This window comes from Sebastes umbrosus, chromosome 5, assembly GCF_015220745.1.
Source record: "Sebastes umbrosus isolate fSebUmb1 chromosome 5, fSebUmb1.pri, whole genome shotgun sequence".
Classification (NCBI taxonomy): domain Eukaryota; kingdom Metazoa; phylum Chordata; class Actinopteri; order Perciformes; family Sebastidae; genus Sebastes; species Sebastes umbrosus.
In genome coordinates this window covers 17,934,612-17,952,956 of record NC_051273.1, presented here as the reverse complement: position 1 = coordinate 17,952,956, position 18,345 = coordinate 17,934,612, and the positions used below count along the sequence as shown (strand labels likewise).

Genomic DNA, 18,345 nt, shown 5'->3' with positions numbered 1-18,345 from the left:
CCAAAAATAGATGTGAGGGACAAGCTGTTGCTTTGGAAATCTATTGTTTGTTCAGTCTACAGTATCTGTGCATGAAGCGAGTTACAAAGAACAGGATCAACAGCAGCATAGCAATTCGTTTTTCTTTTTTATTATAACAATATTGTATAAAATCAATAGGCTTGTCACACAATCAATACACATCTTCTAAATAACCACTCTATTCACATTCTGCTACCATAAACCCCTGACTTATAGGCTGCTGTCAGTTAACGTATCCAGCCATGAAGGCACTCTACAGTTTATTATTCTTCCACTGTTTGCTTGCTTTGTTAGTCAAGCCTCAAGGCTGTTGTTTAAGTTACTGTATTGTACACATGCAGCTATGTCTGAGTTGTATTTGGCTTTTTTAGACAAGACGCTGGTCCCACAGGGTGCTGAGCTGGAGCTGCTTCATGCTGACCTGTAAAGGGACCGGAGGTGGAGAGAGACTTTTCAGTGTCACTACTGTGACATCCTCAGGATTTGGAGTAGAAGACCCTGCACCTCTTCGTCCATTCGGCCCTGCTGAGCAACACACAGACCATTGTAAGACAACAAGTTTCTACATTGTATTCCACATTGGTTCCTAGTAGTTTGAGCACAGACAGAGCCCCCATAGGACAGACCCACTAGCCCTTCTGCAGCAGCACTCAAGTTTGTGGTGTCGGCCTTCGAGCAGGCCGTAAAAAGAGATGCCATTCCAGTATGGCAGGCAGTCACCAAGCCACCAAGGTACAGACTCAGACTGTAGGTACATACATGACATTTGACCTCTGCATTTAACCCATCCTAATCACTTAGGAGCAGTGGGCTGCTTTGAAGCAGCTCGGGGAGCAACTTGGAGTTCAGTGTCTCGCTTAAGGACACACGTGCAGACTGTAGGAGCCGGGGATTGAACCAGCAACCTTGTGGTTAAAGGACGACCCGCTGAGCTACAGCCACCCCGAGGTAGGTAGAGTCTTTTGCTGATTACACTGCTCATATGATCAGATTGCACAGATTGACTGTAACACAATAGGCCTCTACCAAAGTGTGAAAACACAGACCCAGGAGAGAAGTTATGTTCCCATATACACTCTGTACACCCAGACACATTTGGTCATGGTCATGCATTCTGAACATCATGCTTCCCTCCGCCTCTCCTATGTAGAGATGTAAGAGAAATGGCCTTTCCTTTCACACTGGTCAATGCCAGATGCACCAGGAAGAGAGGTTAAACAGCCTACAACATACCCAAACCTGCCAAAAGCATGAAGAGGAACTAAGGAGCCAACCGTTCCCTTAAAGGTCAACGACACCTGAGCAATCTCTCATTACAGTCAACATGACAAAAAGAAATCGCTAATGTGTACAAATTAGTTGTGGGATATGATGAAACTGATAGAACAAGAGAGAGTGAGTCAAGCATCTTTTCCCTGCACCTCATCTGAAATTTCATCCCCTTTTGTCTGGTAAGCAGAGATGGTGGACAGATTATTCCCGCTCTTAATTGTCTGCACCACAAAGGTGGACAAACTCAAATCCAGCAGTCAGTGCCATTCACAGTCCAGACTACAAGTGGCTGTCCAGCTCATGGAAAATTTCTTAGATCTCATTACAAAGGTTCAAGTCTTAATTTGTGTTTTGGTGCGTATGTGTGCATTCAACTCACCTGTACAGCTGCCAGTAAATGCGAACGGTACACAGTCACAACCTGTTTGTGCTTTCTCTCCCAATCCTGCAAAAAGGTCACAGAAAATGTAACTGTAATGTGAAGATTTAAGTGTACGTTTTGTCATTTTTTATATAGATGATGGTCGGTTTATACCGAAGAAGAAAGAAAAACAATTTTTTTCCTCACTTCACACATCCCTAGTGTCAATGTTCTCCTCACCTGGAGCTGCTGGGTGAGTATGGCGATCCTGTTCTGCAGTGCCACTTGCTGCCCGGGGTTACCATGATGGGTAGATGAGGAGGAGGAGGAGGAGGTGATGCCCATAGGAGGTGACAGAGCTCCCAGGGCCTCCTTTAGCCGAAACACCTCCTTGGACAGCTCGGTTACCTGCACGAAGACACAGATGTCAGTTTGGCTGCCTTAAAGGTGCTTCACCAGCAGCAGCAGTTTGAACTCTCACCTTGCGGTCTTTCTCCTTGATGAGACCCTGGGAGTCCTGGATGCCCTTGTGGAGCTCCTGGATGTGGCTGGACTGGGCCTGGAGTTCGGTTAGCTGCTGCTGCACCGTGGCCAGCTGAGACTCGGCCACCTGCCGCTCACTTTTGTTGAAGAGAGCCTCCCTCTGCACCTGGAACACCTAGACCAGTAAAACCACCAGTGGCAGCCTGTCATTTCAGCAAGACTGTCTATGATTGGTCACGTCTCAAATTCACATGCTTTCTTCTTATATAGAAATAGAGGTTGATCCAGGAGCAGTGGAGATTGATATTTAAAGGGGAATTACAGTTGCTGCTGTAATTAATATCGACAGGTTCATACAGAAATACACTTGGTCGTCTTTAACATTTCCACAGTATGATCTCATGCAATTCCTTGTTTCCCTGTTTTCATTCTCTGAGTAAAATCTAAAATATTTCTTCTCCACAATCATTATTTCCTTGTCTGAGTTTTTGCTCATGGGAATTTCCAGTTTCCTGCGGCAACAGCTCTCTCTTTGATCTTCATACACCCACGCTAGAGTGCACATAAATACAGTAAACCAAGCTACAGTAAATCTATACACTTTTGTTGCCATGTTCAACTGTGTTTTTTGTCTCAGGGAAGTGTGACTTTGTGACGATACGGCTTCCAATACCAGCACAAATTAACATACTTAATACCAACACTAAACGTTTTATTTGGTTCCAAACAGACCATGTTTTTTGTATAAATTGCCTTCTACTTTTAGCAGGACTCAATTTATGAAGTACATCAAATGTGTGAAAATGTGACCCCTTATTAACCTCTGTGTTTGCCAACCAGTCAGAGAAGCAATTACCCAGCTTACAAAGTGAGAGTTTCTATATCTGAATGGAAATAACTTTTGGAGTGTACATACAACACTACTTCAGTGCATCAGTAAGCTCATACACAGAGGGATCAATGAAACAGAGGGACGCACTGAATAGAGAAAGTAATACACATATGAATAATGTAAAGGCAGGAAAAAGGCCTTCATGGAACATGGCTCACTTTGTGGCAGACACAATAACATCTAATGTGGCTTTAGAGGGGATTGGAGAAGGCAAACACAATAACACACACACGCACCTCAGTGCAGGTCTTCTCGTGTTTGCGAGTGAGGTCGTTGAAGCGGGCCGCGGCGGCGTTGATCTCGGCCTGCAGAGAGAGCCGCAGGCCCTCGTGGTCCTCCTTGGAGATCAGACCCTGTTCTGCAGCCTTCTGGGACTTGAGCTCTCTGAGCTCCATCTCCTTCTCGCTCAGAGCCTCCTGAGCTGCTGCTGCACTGCTCTCGCTGGCCTGTAGGGAGCGCTGGAGCTCTGCCTGAGAGGCACGAAGCACAAGGATAGCCTGATTAATTATAATGTACAGTCTGACCAGTATTATACTTAAAGAGGAACTATTATGCTGTTGTGCTTTTTCCCTTCCCTTTAGTGTGTTGTATAATTTTTTGTTCATGTAAAAGGTCTGCAAAGTTACAAAGCCCAAAGTCCACGCCAAAGGGAGTTACTCTCCCCCACACAAACACTGCTCCTGAACTGCCTGAAACGCCTTGCTTGAAGTCCCGCCTTTTCTTCCGTAACATGGTGATGTCACCAAGTAACACACTTGCATAATACCTGCATAACGGCTAGTTTGGCACACCTTCAAGCAATGCTAGTCAGAGCGGAGCTGGAATTAAATAAATCATGTAACAACCCACTGGATTAACAGAAATATACATGCTATGCTCTGAACCCTGTCTGGATTATAATTCCTTCTAGACCTACCAACTAATAGTGAAAAAGACACTATATAATGATCAACAAATACTGTTGTACCCCCTTGTTAATCAAAACCAGACAACCCACTAGAAGCAGCTAAAAACAGCTGATACTAACAAATAAGCTGCTTTAACTTCCCTTTTAAAAAGCCTCTTCTAAACAGAGGATAACCTACTTTGTAAAAACTAAATCTCAACTAAGGGGCATCTTTTTCTGCCTCCTGGATTATTGAATGAATGAAGCAAGAGCATTTAGTACAATGAGAAAAGCAACATTTCGTCTTCTAATAAAAACCCTTCGTCTGAATCTGTATGCCTAATTCTAGAGATTTGCGTTGGAAATTATTAACAAAAAATGTCAAAATGTAAAACAAAACAGTAATTGAAAATAAATAATAATAATGCTTATAATAATACAAATAATAAAAACAGAATTAAAACAATAATACAAAAATAAAAAATCTTATTTCTAAAATGTTTTGGATGATAAGATAGCTGCACTTCCTGCTGACCTTGACTCTCTCATGCTCCTCTCTGGGTACGGCGTCCTGCATGGTCTGCAGTTTGGCCTCAGCCTGACCCCGTAGGGTCCTGTCCTCCTGGAGCTCCTGCAGCGTCTGAGCTAGCTGCTCCGATACCGCGGACAGCGCCTCCTTATGTTTCGAGAATGGCACTACGTCTTTCAGCTGCAGGGCGTCCTGGGCCCGGCCCTCCCGCTCGGCACACAGACAGTCCAGAGCTTGTGCTGCTTCCTGCCTCGCCACCTCCAGTTCCTCTCTCACCGCTGCCATGGAGCGTCTGGAGTGCTCTGATTGGACGGAGGCATGATCAGTCACAACATGGACAGAAAATGTTCAATTTTACTTTCTTACTTAAAGAAGAAAAAAAGCAGCACTGCACACCTGATATGCCTGAGGGCTCTGAGCTCTCTGAATGCTCCTCCTCTTCTTCCTCCTCGTCATCATCTCCGCGTGGAGGAGGCCTGAGTCTCTCCAGATCCAGCAGAGCAATGTTGAGCCTTCTAGCCACGTCTGCCCTCTCCCGGGCCAGCTGCTCACACTGGAGCCCCAGAGACACCTGCACCTCCTCCAACTCCGAGCGGGGCACGCACTTCCTCAGGTCCCCCTCTAGTTCTGCCAAACGCTCCTGGAGACGACGGACCTGATCTCCATCTCTTGCTGCTCCTCCCTCTTTCCCCGACGTCCTGCTCTCTGCCAGGGCTGCCTCCAACTCAGCAAGTCTGTCACGGAGGCCCTTCACTGTTTCCGTCTCTTCTCCTTCGCCGTCTTCCTCTTTCGTGGTCTCTCTCTGGGACAGAGCAGCACGGAGCTCCTTTACTTTCTCTGTCAGCTGTTTGATTGTGTCACTGTCCCGGTTGCTCTGACCGCCTGCATCGCCCTGTCTCTTAGCTAGCTCCTCCTCTAGCTCCGTCACCCTCGCTCTCAGCTGCTGCGCCTCCTGGCTCGGGCCCTCCTCTGCAGCCCCAGCACCTGCCACGGCGGTATCCCCTCCAACACACTCCACAGAAAGCACCCCAAGGCGCATCTGCTCTTTCAGCTCCTCGAACTCAGACTGGGAGGAGGCCAACTGCTCCTTCAGCCCTCGCAGCTTCTCCCTCAGAGCTTCCATGCTCTCTGCATCCGCACCTCCTTCCTGAGACTTCTCGTCACCTCTGCAGAACAAGATAGAAGATTAGCTATCTGTCATGCATGTCTAACATCACACAATAACCCCGTACTCAGGGTTATTTCCAGCACTGAGCAATATGTGGATAACATCCTGGATTAATCTATCATGAGAAATGGCCATCACAATTTCACAAAGCTGACGGTGACATTGCTTGATTTATCCGACCAACAGTCCAAAAACCCACAGATGTTCAATTTACTAACATGTAAAGAGGGAAAAGTATCAAATCCTCCCATTTGAGAAGGCGAAACAAACATATGTTGGTCTTTTTTGCTTGATAAATGATTTGCTGTACAAGCGTACAAGTGTGGCCTGCGACAATACAAATACACATGTATTCCTCGGTATAGTAGATAAGCAACAAAGCTTTTAGAAAAACAAGAATGATTATGTAATAGAGGTCAAGACACCATCAAATACATGATGTCATGAGTGCGTGCTCAGCCTCCACCGTGCTGCAGGAAAGAATGTAAATGCTCAGCATGTTTAAAAATGGCCCAGAGCAGATACTGCAAAGGTGTGCACATCTCAGAATAACGGCCTGATCTGATACTGGAGAGTTCAAGTGAATGTGATCTGTGATGGCCATGTCAGTTTGTATCATTTAATCCATCTCACCGCTCCTCCGCCATGCTGGAGGCCTCGTCTGACGCCTGGGCCTGAGAGAGGCGCTCCTGGAGGGCTTCAAACTCCTTCCTCAGGGTCTCGTACTGGACTAGGGGGACAAAGTCGGAGCTGGAGGTCTGCATGTCCGTGTCGTCCTTCTCAAACATCTCCAGCATCTGTGCACAACGCAGAGGAGATTATAGGAACGCATGGAGGCTGTAATAACTGTTTATCAGTAGATGTTAAGATTTACACTTTAAGCTAAAATTATTGCACATAATTTACATTTTCCTTAGAATACACTTAACATTTTTGGTATCAGACATTAGTTTTTAGTAAAGGCATTAATGCTTGGCTTGTAAGTGGGTGAGCACCATCGACTGCGGGTACTCATTACTTAAAGGAGTACTCCAGTGATTTAGTATTGTACTTGTGCAGATTAAAGAAACCCGTTCAGAATCAATGCAGCACTGGCCAAAGATATCTTGACTTTTAATCCTGTTAAACACATGGCTCCAAAAACACTCAATATTACATTTTAATAATGGAACTGGTTTCATTAGATCAGGGGTCTCCAATAAGCAGCTAGTCCATTTCTGAATGGGTCGCTAAAAGTTCAAAGAATATGTACATAATTTTGATAACACAAAGTGACTTTGTAAACCTGTTTACAAATTATTTCTATCCAATCTTTCTAGCTGGTAGCAGTCTACGAACAGCAAAGGGAAAGGAGATGAAAACGACACTTAAAAGACAACAACCTCTGTTCAACAAACTGACGGAGGCAGCCAATGCAGCAACAGAGGCTTCGTTTAGTGGCGCACATCCTAACGGGATTATAATAGAGGCGATGACTGCGGTGGCTGAAACGTTATTAAAGGACCATAAAAGTAATTATGTCTGCTATTGGTGATGCATAACTTGGTGCAATGAGTAGCTCTCGGACGCTTTCATTTTGTCAAATTAGCTCTCAGAGGAAAAAAGGTTGGAGATCCCTGCATTAGATCCTTCCTTCCTGGCAAACTTCCTCATATTTTTAACTCCACACCAGTTTGAAGCAAAGAGTTTCTGTTATAAATGTATTCATTATTTATAGATTGAAGCCCATGCAGACATGCTGTAACCCTAGTGTCCTCATCCCATGTTATTTTCTCACACTTACTCACACAAAGCTCCTCAGATAGAAGACATTGTACAAAAAAAGTAATGAGTAATCTGACTTTACGTGTAAAGTGGTCGAGCTGCTTTTTAATTAACTTAAATCAATATGAGTTATGGAATCTTAGCCTGCCCTAAACCATTTAAATCACAGAAGGAGGTTTTGCTTCTAGTCTACTCTCTCTCTCTCTCTCTCTTTGAGCTCATATCAGATCTTAGATTTCCTACTTTCCTGTCTGGCTCTTTTTCACACAGCAGGGCAGAACTGAAGTAGATTGCTACGATTTATACAGTGGTGAATGAACCGCACCAGACAGAATCCTTCAAACTAACTGCAATCAGCATGACCCAGTTAGTGAAGAATGTCTACAAAATGACCCCCACATCTGCATCTGATGCTGTTCTCTTCTATTTATACCTGTAGGAACATAACTTGCATTAATGTACCAGAGTGTGGCGTCATAAAGTTTAAGTGGTCATGACTAATGTTTGAGTCAGCCACTCCTGAACCTGCATCTTCATCTTCTGAAGGGGGGAACCACTTAATAATCACTTCACTATCAATTTATCCTCTTTAAAGAGGCCTGGGACTGAGAGAGAGAGAGAGAGAGAGAGAGAGAGAAAAGGGAGGTGATGTTTGTGTGCTTTTATGTGGGACATGTCAGTTCATATGCATGATTAGGTGTAAGTTCATACGCGTGTATTTGTGTATTTGTACTCTCCCGGACCTTACCTGCACTTTGAGAGCTAGTTCAGAGTTTTGTGAGCTAAATTCCTCTATTTGTTTGCGCAGCTCAGCAACAGTTCCTAGGTCTCCGGGGACAGGGGAGGGGTCGGCCGAGTCTGCGTCTCCTTGAGAAGTGGCCTCATCCTGAGCAGGGGAGGCTCTGGAGCGCTTGGAGAGCAGCTTCTCTAGAGGGAAAGTTCAAGAGAAACCACGACAAAAATCAATCCGTGAACTTCCCGATGGGATACACACACACACACACGTGCCTGTGTTGAATAGCAGGGAAGCACATGTATAAACACATACCTGGGAAGTCCAACATTTCATCCATGTCCTCAGAGTCACTGGCCCCAATACCGTGACCTCCCTTCAGCTCCTCAAGCAGCTTGTCTCTCTCTGCCTCTGACTCCTTTAGACGCTGCTTTAGTTGGGATAACTAGGGTGTACACACACATAAAAATGGTGGTTACAAAAAGCAACCCTCTGTTTTTTTTTACATAGCAGAGCTCTGATGAATAGGCAGGTAGGGTTGCAGGATGCGGTGCAGTACCTCCTCCAGAGCAGAGATGGCGCTCTGCTGCTGCTGCTCAAAGGCCTTGATCTTCTGGAGCAGGCGACCTCTCTCCAGACGCAGCCGGCGAATCTCCTCAAACACCTCCTCATCCTCTGCCTTAAACACACAACCACAAGACATATGAAACCCTGATAAAGTCTGTATTTCATGTAATATGAAGGACAAACTATATAAATCCAGATTGACGGTGCTGCTAACCGGGGCTGGTTGCTGTGTCTCTGGAGGCTGAGGAGAGGGAGAAGGAGACGGGGGCTCAGGACTCCGGGGCTGTGGAGAGGGTGGCAAACCCTGGATCTTTGAGATGGGAAAACAGAATAAAATTAATCTTTGTTAGTCATCAAACACATAATACTGTTTAGTTAATCTCCACAGAGATATTGCCAAAGGGATTTTTGTATAATTAGCATAATTATGGACACTTGTTTGCTCTCACGTAGAACCATAAGGCGAGCTCCTAATTGTAGGGGGGGAAAGTGTTTTTCCATCCACCGAGATGTTTCTCACAGTACCTGCAGAGGAGAGCGAGGCGGCGGAGGAGCTTTCCGTTTGCGGGGGGTAGTGCCCCCTTGCATTGATGAGGCGCCTGAGGGGACTTGGGGGGGCTGCGTGGGGGTGGGAGGTGTGATCACAGACAAGCAGAGGTCAAGCTCAACATAAAACGGGATAAATACGAGGAGGCTAAGATAAGACAAAAGGGTCAGCAACAAAAGCCAAGGAAAAGAAGGCGGCATACAAAAACAATGACCTCATATTGGAAAACATGCACAATATGATCTGCCAAAGTGGGGCCATGATCTCATTTGATGGAGGGAGTGATCCAACACGCAGCTATGCAACATTACCTCCTCGCCTGCGCCCTCAGGAGCTTCAGTACGTATGCAAAGGGAGAGAGACACACAGCAAGACACTTTAACCTCTAATGCAATGAGCTCCAGCAAACAGCTAGAGGCACAATATACACTCTCACTTCCTGTCACTGTTCTAACACGTATTTTATATTAGTCCCGTCCATGTATCTTTGTAGTAAATCCACCAAAATCTCCAATTATGGAATAAAAACGAATGTGGTTAAGCATCATGTGCACACCAAATCCTCTCCTTCATCTACTTTTCAAACCAGCCACACATCTGTTTCCCATATATTTGCAATGTCTTTGTTGGGAGATAAAAGCGGGACAAGCCTTTCGTCTGTTTTTTTAAATCCCACTTTACAATCACACCCAGCTGTCCTCATGATCCACTTCCTCCTATTACAGTTTGTTTCCTGAGGGAGCAGAGACACAGCCAGGATCCAGAGCAGCACAGAAGCCATACTCTGGTGACCTGTTTGATGTTGCTGCCACGTGTTTCACATGACGCTGCCACTTTATAATTAAAGAAAATTGCTGTCATAAGCTGGTTCATTTATTCCACTTGATTTAACATAACTAACTAGGCTTGATTTACACTAATATGATAATAGAGAGAGTGAATTCTCAAAAAAAAATAAAAAGACTTCATGCCTCATACTGTACCTGGAGGTGCTCCATCCTGCAACATTTGTATGATGCGTTGGTTGCCCGTGGTTACGCTGTAGTCGTTGGCTTTGTGTTCATCGGCGTCAACCAGCTGCGTGTTGGCCCCGCCTCTCAGAAGAGCTTCTACGGTTTCGTCGCCGTCACTCTCGCACGCCAGCATCAATGCAGACCTGCGATCCAAAACAAAATATCATAATACAGTAACAGGAAAACAGCAAAAGTAAGCAAACTAACAATGCAGTAGAATCACACACACACATTTCAGAATCATTAGTCATTTCAGTGATGTCAGTTTGTCATTAGAAACATACAGTATCCTTTAGGAGGACCTATTATGCCTTTGTGATTTTTCACTTTCCTTTAGTGTGTTATATAGTTTTTTGTGATGTCACTAAGTAACACTTTTGCATAGTGTTTTTTTTTTTAACATTAAAGCATGTAAACATCTAGTAGAAACCCAAAACGCAAGTATGAACCTTCAAATGAGCATAATAGGTCCCCTTTTAACCTACAGAACTCTATCTTCAGGTTGTGATTCAGGATGACATTTTTCCATTTGATGTAATGATGTAGCCTGAAAGAATGTGTCTAATCATCCTCTCCAAGCAGATATCCAAAGCCAAACTGAAAGCTGCTGGAGGTCTTGACCTGCATCCTTCCAAATCTACCCCACACCGAGGAGACTTTCTATGGGAGTCCTTCCTGTATCCCGACTCAGACGACCCCACTGCTGTGAGATTAATCCTGCAGAGGTTTTTCGGTTCTAGCTTAGCTAAGAAGGCTGTTTCGTGCCCCAGTCGGCCTCAGCAGGCCATCAGTCCATCTGTCAAAGCTTCAGCAGCAGCAGCTACAAGAGAGAGATCCAGATCCACCGGTCCCTCTGCCTCATCAAACCCTGACTGAGTATCACCAACAGTCCAGTACCTTCCCTGGTTGTCCTGTATGTTTGCATCGGCACCACGACCCAACAGAAAGACGCACAGCTCCACTCTGCTCATCTGAGCCGCCAACATCAGAGGGGTGGCCCCGTCCTGCCAGACAGAGAGTAAATAAAAAGTGATTATCATTTATTTATTCATCTCACCTAACAATAAAAAACTAAAAAATGCAAGCCAAACTTGATATACTGTAAATAAAGTCTACCCCATCCTGGACATCCAGACTGGCCTTGAAATCCCACAGGGTCTCAGAGCAGGACAAGCAGCCGCTGACCGCTGCAGGAAATAATCAAAATTATAGTCAATATCAGAGGTTTACATACAGTATAACATGTACTGTACTTCATGAAATGCAATTGAATATTTTAAGAACTACACTGTGCAGTTGGATGGTAGATAAAAGATTTTTAGAAGTCCAGCCTCAGTGTTAAGCGTTCTTTTACACCTGCTTACATGCAAAGTAACTACTATGCAACCAAACTGGTGTCATATTGTGGTTCTGTAACTGTTACCTGCATGATGAAGTGCTGTCCTACCAATGCTGTCGGTGCAATCCACTGCTAATCTCTCCTGTCAGGTAAAAAAGAAATAACAGCTAAATATAAACCATCTGTAATTAAAATTCAAGCTTGCATTATTCCATTTATATTGTACAGTATTCGTAGGTTAACCTGGCTGTGCTGTCATTGTATTTTACCTGTAAGAGTCTCTTTAAACACTCTGGTTGGCCATTTTTGGCTGCGAGGTGAAGGGCGCTGAAGCCTGTTATAAAACAGACATTTATAAACAATCCATGACACGTGTGATTTAACAGCCTTTGCTTACAGTATGAGATAAAACTGTTATTTGATAATACCCTACCAGCGCCATCAATGGCGTTGACGTCTGCCCCGTGAGAGATGATGACCTCCATACAGTCCAGCCGGCCTCTGGATGCACAGAGGTGGAACCTGCCAGAAGGACGAAGGACGAAACATGTCAATAGTGTTTTGTGTTAAAAGTCCCTGGGAAGAATCACATGACCACCCCTGAGGCAGGGAGGATGAAACAAACGCTCCTATCTAAAAGGAACCACCCCCCTCAGGTGCAATCAATTCACCCAAATCAGGGGCCCTATATATATGTTGCCTCCTTCCTTTGTTCACTCTTTCTGACCTTCAACATGATGTGTGTGTCCTGTAAGTTCATTTACCACTTTAATGTTTTGATTTACTGGTTTGTTGCACTTTATCTGTTGATGATGATTTGACTTATTGTTAATAAGTCTGTTTTCTCTTCGCAGAGTATAAACCACACGCAAAGGAGGAAGGAATACTAAAAAAGAATCTGCTTCAAATAAATGACTCTGCATACAGAGCCTGCTGACTACTTCTCTCTGTTGCTCATACCATTAACAGATGAGAATCTGATTCCTGAGAATTGTTCAGCTCAAACTGCTGTTTCCACTCATTACTTTAGTTTTGGTTCAAGAGAAAGTAGGGGATTACCATTTACCAACAAAATGATCAAGGAACAAAGCTTATGAATTGGATTATGAGTAGAATTCATAGTGGAATTAATATAATCCTTTCAGTGCAAACATTTAACACCCAGTGGTAGATGTTTCCAGGGGAAATAACTTTATTGCTGCACAAGAAATTACCAGGAGCTGGATGGTTTCACTTTTCAAATGCAGTTATGTTAAGGCAATACACAATATTTTTAACTAAGTGGTTTTGTTAATGTGTTGCTTTTAAGATTAGCTTTCACTTTTACAACATGGATCATCAGGCCCCTACTGACCCACATCTATGAGGCTATGACCAATGACGCACATTTAATGAGCTAATAACAGTCGACTCGGGTGCATAACAGGAGTTATTACTAGGGCTGTCAAAGTTAATGTAAATTAATTTAACATGACTAATTTCTTTAACGCAACTTGCGATTTTTAGGTTGTAGCAGGCTCAGTTTTAAAGCTATTGAAGATACTGGCATCATGTGAAACTAGAAACCCTCAGGAATCCATTGGTACCAACTTTGTCATACTAGGTTGCCATGAAGGAGGCTGAATTACGCTCTAAACATATGCTAATTTACTGACCTGTGACCTCTGACCTCAAGATATGTGAATTAAAATGGGTTCTAACTTCTATTGGTACTCATGAGTCTCCCCTTTACAGACATGCCCACTTTATGATAATGGCATGCAGTTTGGGGCAAGTCATAGTCAAGTCAGCACACTGACACACTGACAGCTGTTGTTACCTGTTGGGCTTGAATTGACATGTTATGATTTGAGTACCTTTTTTTTTTATGCTAAATGCAGCACCTGCGAATATTTGTCATTCATCTTTGTTAATTGATTTTCAATAAATATATACATACATTTGCTTAAAGCAAGCATATTTGCCCACTCCCATATTGATAAGATTATTAAATATTTGACAAATCTCCCTTTAAGGTGCATTTTGAACATATACAAAATTTGTAATTTATTTGCAGTTAAATATTTTAATTGATTGACAGCCCTAGTTATTACTGTACAACACTGAGTGGAATTGAAAGGAATATAAACGATTACTATAATCTAATAGATGAATTCCTTCCAGTGACTAAGAAAAGTAAACATTAGGTGTCCAACTTACGCTGACTTGCCCTCGCCATCCAGCTTGGTGGGACAGAGGCCTTTTTTGACGATGAGAGCGGAGACTTTGTCGGGTTCATTCTGCTCCACAGCCTGCAGCAGCCTCTCATCACTCTTACTCCAGTCCTGACTCTGAGGGGGCCAAGCCAGAGAACAGGTCACCACCCTGAACTGCCCCCCCCCATTGGAAACTGATCCAACACAGCTTATCTCATAACAAACAAAAGAACAGATGACTGGGCAGATGAAATAAATATAATGCAACAGAATGAGATACCAGTTTTACAAAATAAATTTAAGTTTTAAGACAGAAATATAATTTAAAAAAGAGGGATATTTCCTTTCCCATTCCTGCGATTAGTGGATATATAGAGAGAAGATACCTACTGGCAGCGGCAGCAGGCTGAAACAAGGACAGAGCCGCTTCATCAGGCTAAAAACAGGCTGCTGAGGATCCATACTGCTAGCAGGGCATCACACACACACACAACTAAATACAGCTACTGAACACCAATCCACCGCTGTGTGTCCTGCCTGACAATATACACTGCTGCCTGGCTACATAACGCAGTTACATTAGATACTATAGAGAACTCTGCCACCCATAACTTTCTACCAGACACCCTTTAGAGGTCACAGCCACGTCATAGTAGAGATCTACATACCAGTGCTATCCTCAAAATGAAACTGAATAGCTCGCCACACACACACAGTATCACGGCTATATGCTGTCCTCCCTGTGCAGTGCTCCCTATCCGCATCCAAAACGCCATCCCATCATCCTGCCTCGGCTGCTAGCAGGGACATATAGCCGGTCTGTCCACTGCACTGCCTCACACACTGCCACCTCCTTCCCTTACTCACTGTCCTCCTTTCTCTAACCTAATAATTTCGCTCTGTAGCAGGCGTCCTCCTTCTCTCCATTAGTTTTTTTTTGTCAGGTGCCTGCACGGTACCCCCCTGGCAGCGTCATACTGTACTGTAGATCTGTTTCTCTGCAATTGCAGAGCAGGGCCTGTGTGATGTGAGGACTCAGCAGAAAGAGGAGAAACAAGCTGGCTCTCCTGCCGGTTTGGATGGTCATTTACGGGAAAGAGGGGACATAAAGAGGCACACAAGCAAACTGAAATCTAAGTTTATGTGTGTGGGAAACCATGGAAGATGTATGCATGCATGATATTTATCAATCTATCTATCTTATCTGTCTATCTTATCTGACAGTTGGACTATAAAAATGATATAAGACACAACGTCACTGAGTGGCTATTAAGTGAAACTACTCATCCAAGGGGATCATCCTAGTCACCATTGTTGTGGTGATCACTAACACTAATGAAGAGGTAGAATTTCTCCTTAAGGCGACGGACACTAATAGGCCGTAATGGTGCTAAAAGCATCATCAGGACCCAAATGCTCAGACCACATAGTTCATAGTTTATCTGCTACTGCCAGTGCCCCGGCGCTGCAAGGTCACTGACCCCAGTATGTCGGCCTGCAACAAGCAACTGGCTACAAAGAGCAGGCAGAAAAAGTCTTAAAAATACAATACATTAGAGAACAAGGTTGAGTCCCACATGACAAAGCCCTTCGGAGTAACATAGGGATGACAGCAGGAAAGTGGGGTTCCTTTGTGTGTGTGTGTGTGTGTGTGTGTGTGTGTGTGTGTGTGTGTGTGTGTGTGTGTGTGTGTGTGTGTGTGTGCGCGCGCGTGTGAATAATTGAAGGCTACCTGAGATCTCTGGTTATAGCAGCAGTCTGCTCTCCTGCTGCTGCTAAGTGACATTATATCCCTGTGCCCCCCCATACATACATACATAAGGAGCAACCTGGGATCTATATAAATGACTAAGGAGCAGCTGAACACTGTAATATTAAAACACAGCTTGTTATAGCTCTAAATAGCTTGCAGCAAACAGGTGTACTACTTTTAAATACACCCAACTGTAAAGCTCCACATGCCTTATACGACAGATGGCTCTTACCTCAGTCTTCTTAAACTTTGCCTTCAGACTCTTCATAATGGTTTGATGGCGTCTGTCTCAACAGGGATACTGCAATGAAAATGGCAAAGACACAAACTTGAGTGTTAATATTAGTTACAGCTTATTCTCACTGTGCAATATCTTTTTCCACTTGTACAATTTTGTTAATAGTCTGTTTATTGTCAATACTGTATCTACTGCTCCTATTTTTATACTTCCTTCTATTTAAATGGTTCATATTTTGTTACACTTTGTTTAGCTCTTTTTTTTCTACTGTGTTAGCTGATGCATCTTGTCTTTTGCACTATCCCCTTTGCTGCTGTACACTGCAAATTTCCCCACTGCGGGACTAATAAAGGAATATCTTATCTTATCTTATCTTATCTTCACTGTGTCTTAAAGGGGTTATTTACCCATGACTCAGTCATTAACAGTGGTCCCAGCAACATTGCAACATGTGGGAAATACATAAGGAATGTAACACTAATACATAAACACTGATGCAGTCAACACACATGTATAAACTGACCTGCAGAAGCAGCCTACCTGTGGAGGACAGTCCAGCTTCCAGGTGAGTGTTTCCTCTGTCCCATCAGCAGCAAAATACTGGAGTCACTGCTGCCTGTCGGACAGCAGGAATGTACCCGCCCCCTTATTGTAAATCAACCAATCAGCAATGCGCAAAACGCCGGATAGACGTCTGATTGGCTGTAATAGATGACACCGTGTTCCATATTTTGGAAGATTTCAGCCAATCACGAAGCGTTAAAAGTGAATGTAACCAATGGCAACAGCGGAGGAGCAGAACCCGGAAGTTGGTACTTTTGTTCTGTAACAAAACAGAGGTGAGTGAAAAGTAAATAAAACAGTTAATTTAAGTGCTAACTTGAATGTTACTCTACTATTTTGAGTGCTAATGAGCTTATATACTTTATTAAATAGATATTTTACTGAAGCTTTGGCTTTAACGCCTCTGTTTTGTTTAAAACATGTCCATCATCGTTGTTCAGGTCTTGGTCGTCATGGATACGAGTTAACCTATTTCTTATTTTCACAAAGTTAAACCTGCTTCTGTTATCAAAACATATAAAGCATACACGCAGTACACACGAGCCACCAAATGAGGGCAGTAAACGCAAGGCAGAGGAAAATATTCCTATAGTAGTTGTACAAGCCCTAAAATTCAACCTGAAGATGCTCATATTACAGTTTCTTTTCATTTTTCGAAACAGTCCATAGTCACAACTGTTTGATGGGACATCACAACTCTGTTGCATGTCTTCAAAAGGTAGTAACTCACCCAAAACACTTAATTCATGCTTCAAAACCGTGTTGCTGTCTCAGTAAAGTAAAGTTGTTTTGTCATTGTGTGATCTGTACTGGTCAAAATGTTTAGATGTTGTTGTTTTTTTACCATGGCAGTCAACCCTGGAAATGTTTCTTATAAGATAAGATAAGATGAACCTTTATTAATCCACGGAGGGAAATTCAGGTGTCAAAGCAGCAACATCAGCAAACAGAGTGAAACACAGGAGAGGTAAAGGTATACAAAAATTATAAAAACAATCATAGAGATATAAAAGATACAGAGTACAATGGGTGAACATAGTGTGTACAGTCCCTCAATAAATAAATGTAGTATGTACAATAAATAAATGTATGATGTACACATGTGCAGTCTATAAAGTGGTATATAGGATGTATAGTGTAAAGTAAGTGTAAAGTGTGCCAGTGGTTAGAGATGGTTGCAGTTAGTTCATGTTTAAAGTTCTTAAAGTCCTCATAGTTCTCATATGGGGGGTCAGCCTTGGTTGTGGAGCCTGATGGCTACCAGCATGAAGGACTGACCCAGGCGCTTTGTGTTGTGCCGAGGGGGGATTAGTCTGTGGCTGAAGGTGCTCCTCATCTTGAGGGGGGGTATATATACAAATCTCTGTTTTGTTCTACTTTCTTTTTTTTTTTCGCACTGAGCTTTTTAGATTTCTTTTTCAACAGCAGGTAAAAGTTTACTGAAAGTCAGTCAGTAGGCCTACTGTAGTACACAGAAACAGGATATGCACATTTGTATGTATACAGTACATTTATTTGTGTAGCAATGCGATATACAAGGAAGAGAAAATTTGCCACAAAATGACATCCATGCCAAAAATACAGTAGGTAAAGCAAAAAACAACTAATTGTGCCTCCTCACAGTGCGTAACACCATGTTATAGATATTTATTGAATATACATGTATGTCTGACAGATTTTGATAATTGAATGGCTCATTTTGCCAAGTGATGGCTCAAACGATGAAAGTATAGTTAGAAGTTGTGAAGAGGATGACAATTTCACGGAGAATCAACTCATCAGTTTTGATCAGCAAGACATAACACATCTAATTTGTTTGAATGAATGAAAAATTCATATCTGTTGTGAACAACGAACTAAATGTTTTGAAAAAAAAACAGTTCTCATTCAAGAATTGAGCCAAAGCGAATGAGAAAAACTGCAAGATTAAATGGCTTGTGTCAGATTATAAATGAACGTCTATGGTCACTGTTTGTGTACCTCTCAGATTCATGAACGAGCAACAACTGAAAGCATGAAG

At 43.2% G+C, this 18,345-nt stretch overlaps 2 protein-coding genes across 5 annotated transcripts in view; one reads left to right on the top strand and one right to left on the bottom strand.

The window, feature by feature from the left end:
• Positions 1-108: 108 nt before the first annotated feature.
• Positions 109-16,424, bottom strand: ankrd24 (ankyrin repeat domain 24). Its single transcript, XM_037769607.1, has 23 exons — positions 16,302-16,424; positions 15,756-15,824; positions 13,775-13,905; positions 12,009-12,097; positions 11,845-11,909; positions 11,660-11,717; positions 11,353-11,423; positions 11,134-11,240; positions 10,207-10,379; positions 9,535-9,557; positions 9,202-9,294; positions 8,891-8,986; positions 8,669-8,788; positions 8,425-8,554; positions 8,125-8,303; positions 6,246-6,409; positions 4,841-5,610; positions 4,451-4,746; positions 3,266-3,499; positions 2,136-2,312; positions 1,895-2,062; positions 1,673-1,738; positions 109-543 (listed from the first exon to the last, which is right to left on the bottom strand). Exons 2-23 carry the CDS (start codon positions 15,789-15,791, stop codon positions 484-486), a joined length of 3,306 nt encoding a protein of 1,101 aa, XP_037625535.1. The 5' UTR covers positions 15,792-15,824; positions 16,302-16,424; the 3' UTR covers positions 109-483.
• A 113-nt stretch (positions 16,425-16,537) lies between these two features.
• shdb (Src homology 2 domain containing transforming protein D, b) overlaps positions 16,538-18,345 on the top strand; it is a 29,417-nt gene continuing 27,609 nt past the window's right edge. For 2 of the 4 annotated variants that reach the window (XM_037769601.1, XM_037769600.1), the window contains exon 1: positions 16,538-16,600. The gene's annotated coding sequence lies outside the window, so the exon portion shown is untranslated. The remainder of the gene's footprint in view (positions 16,601-18,345) is intronic. The other 2 variants (XM_037769604.1, XM_037769603.1) reach the window with 2 other exon arrangements.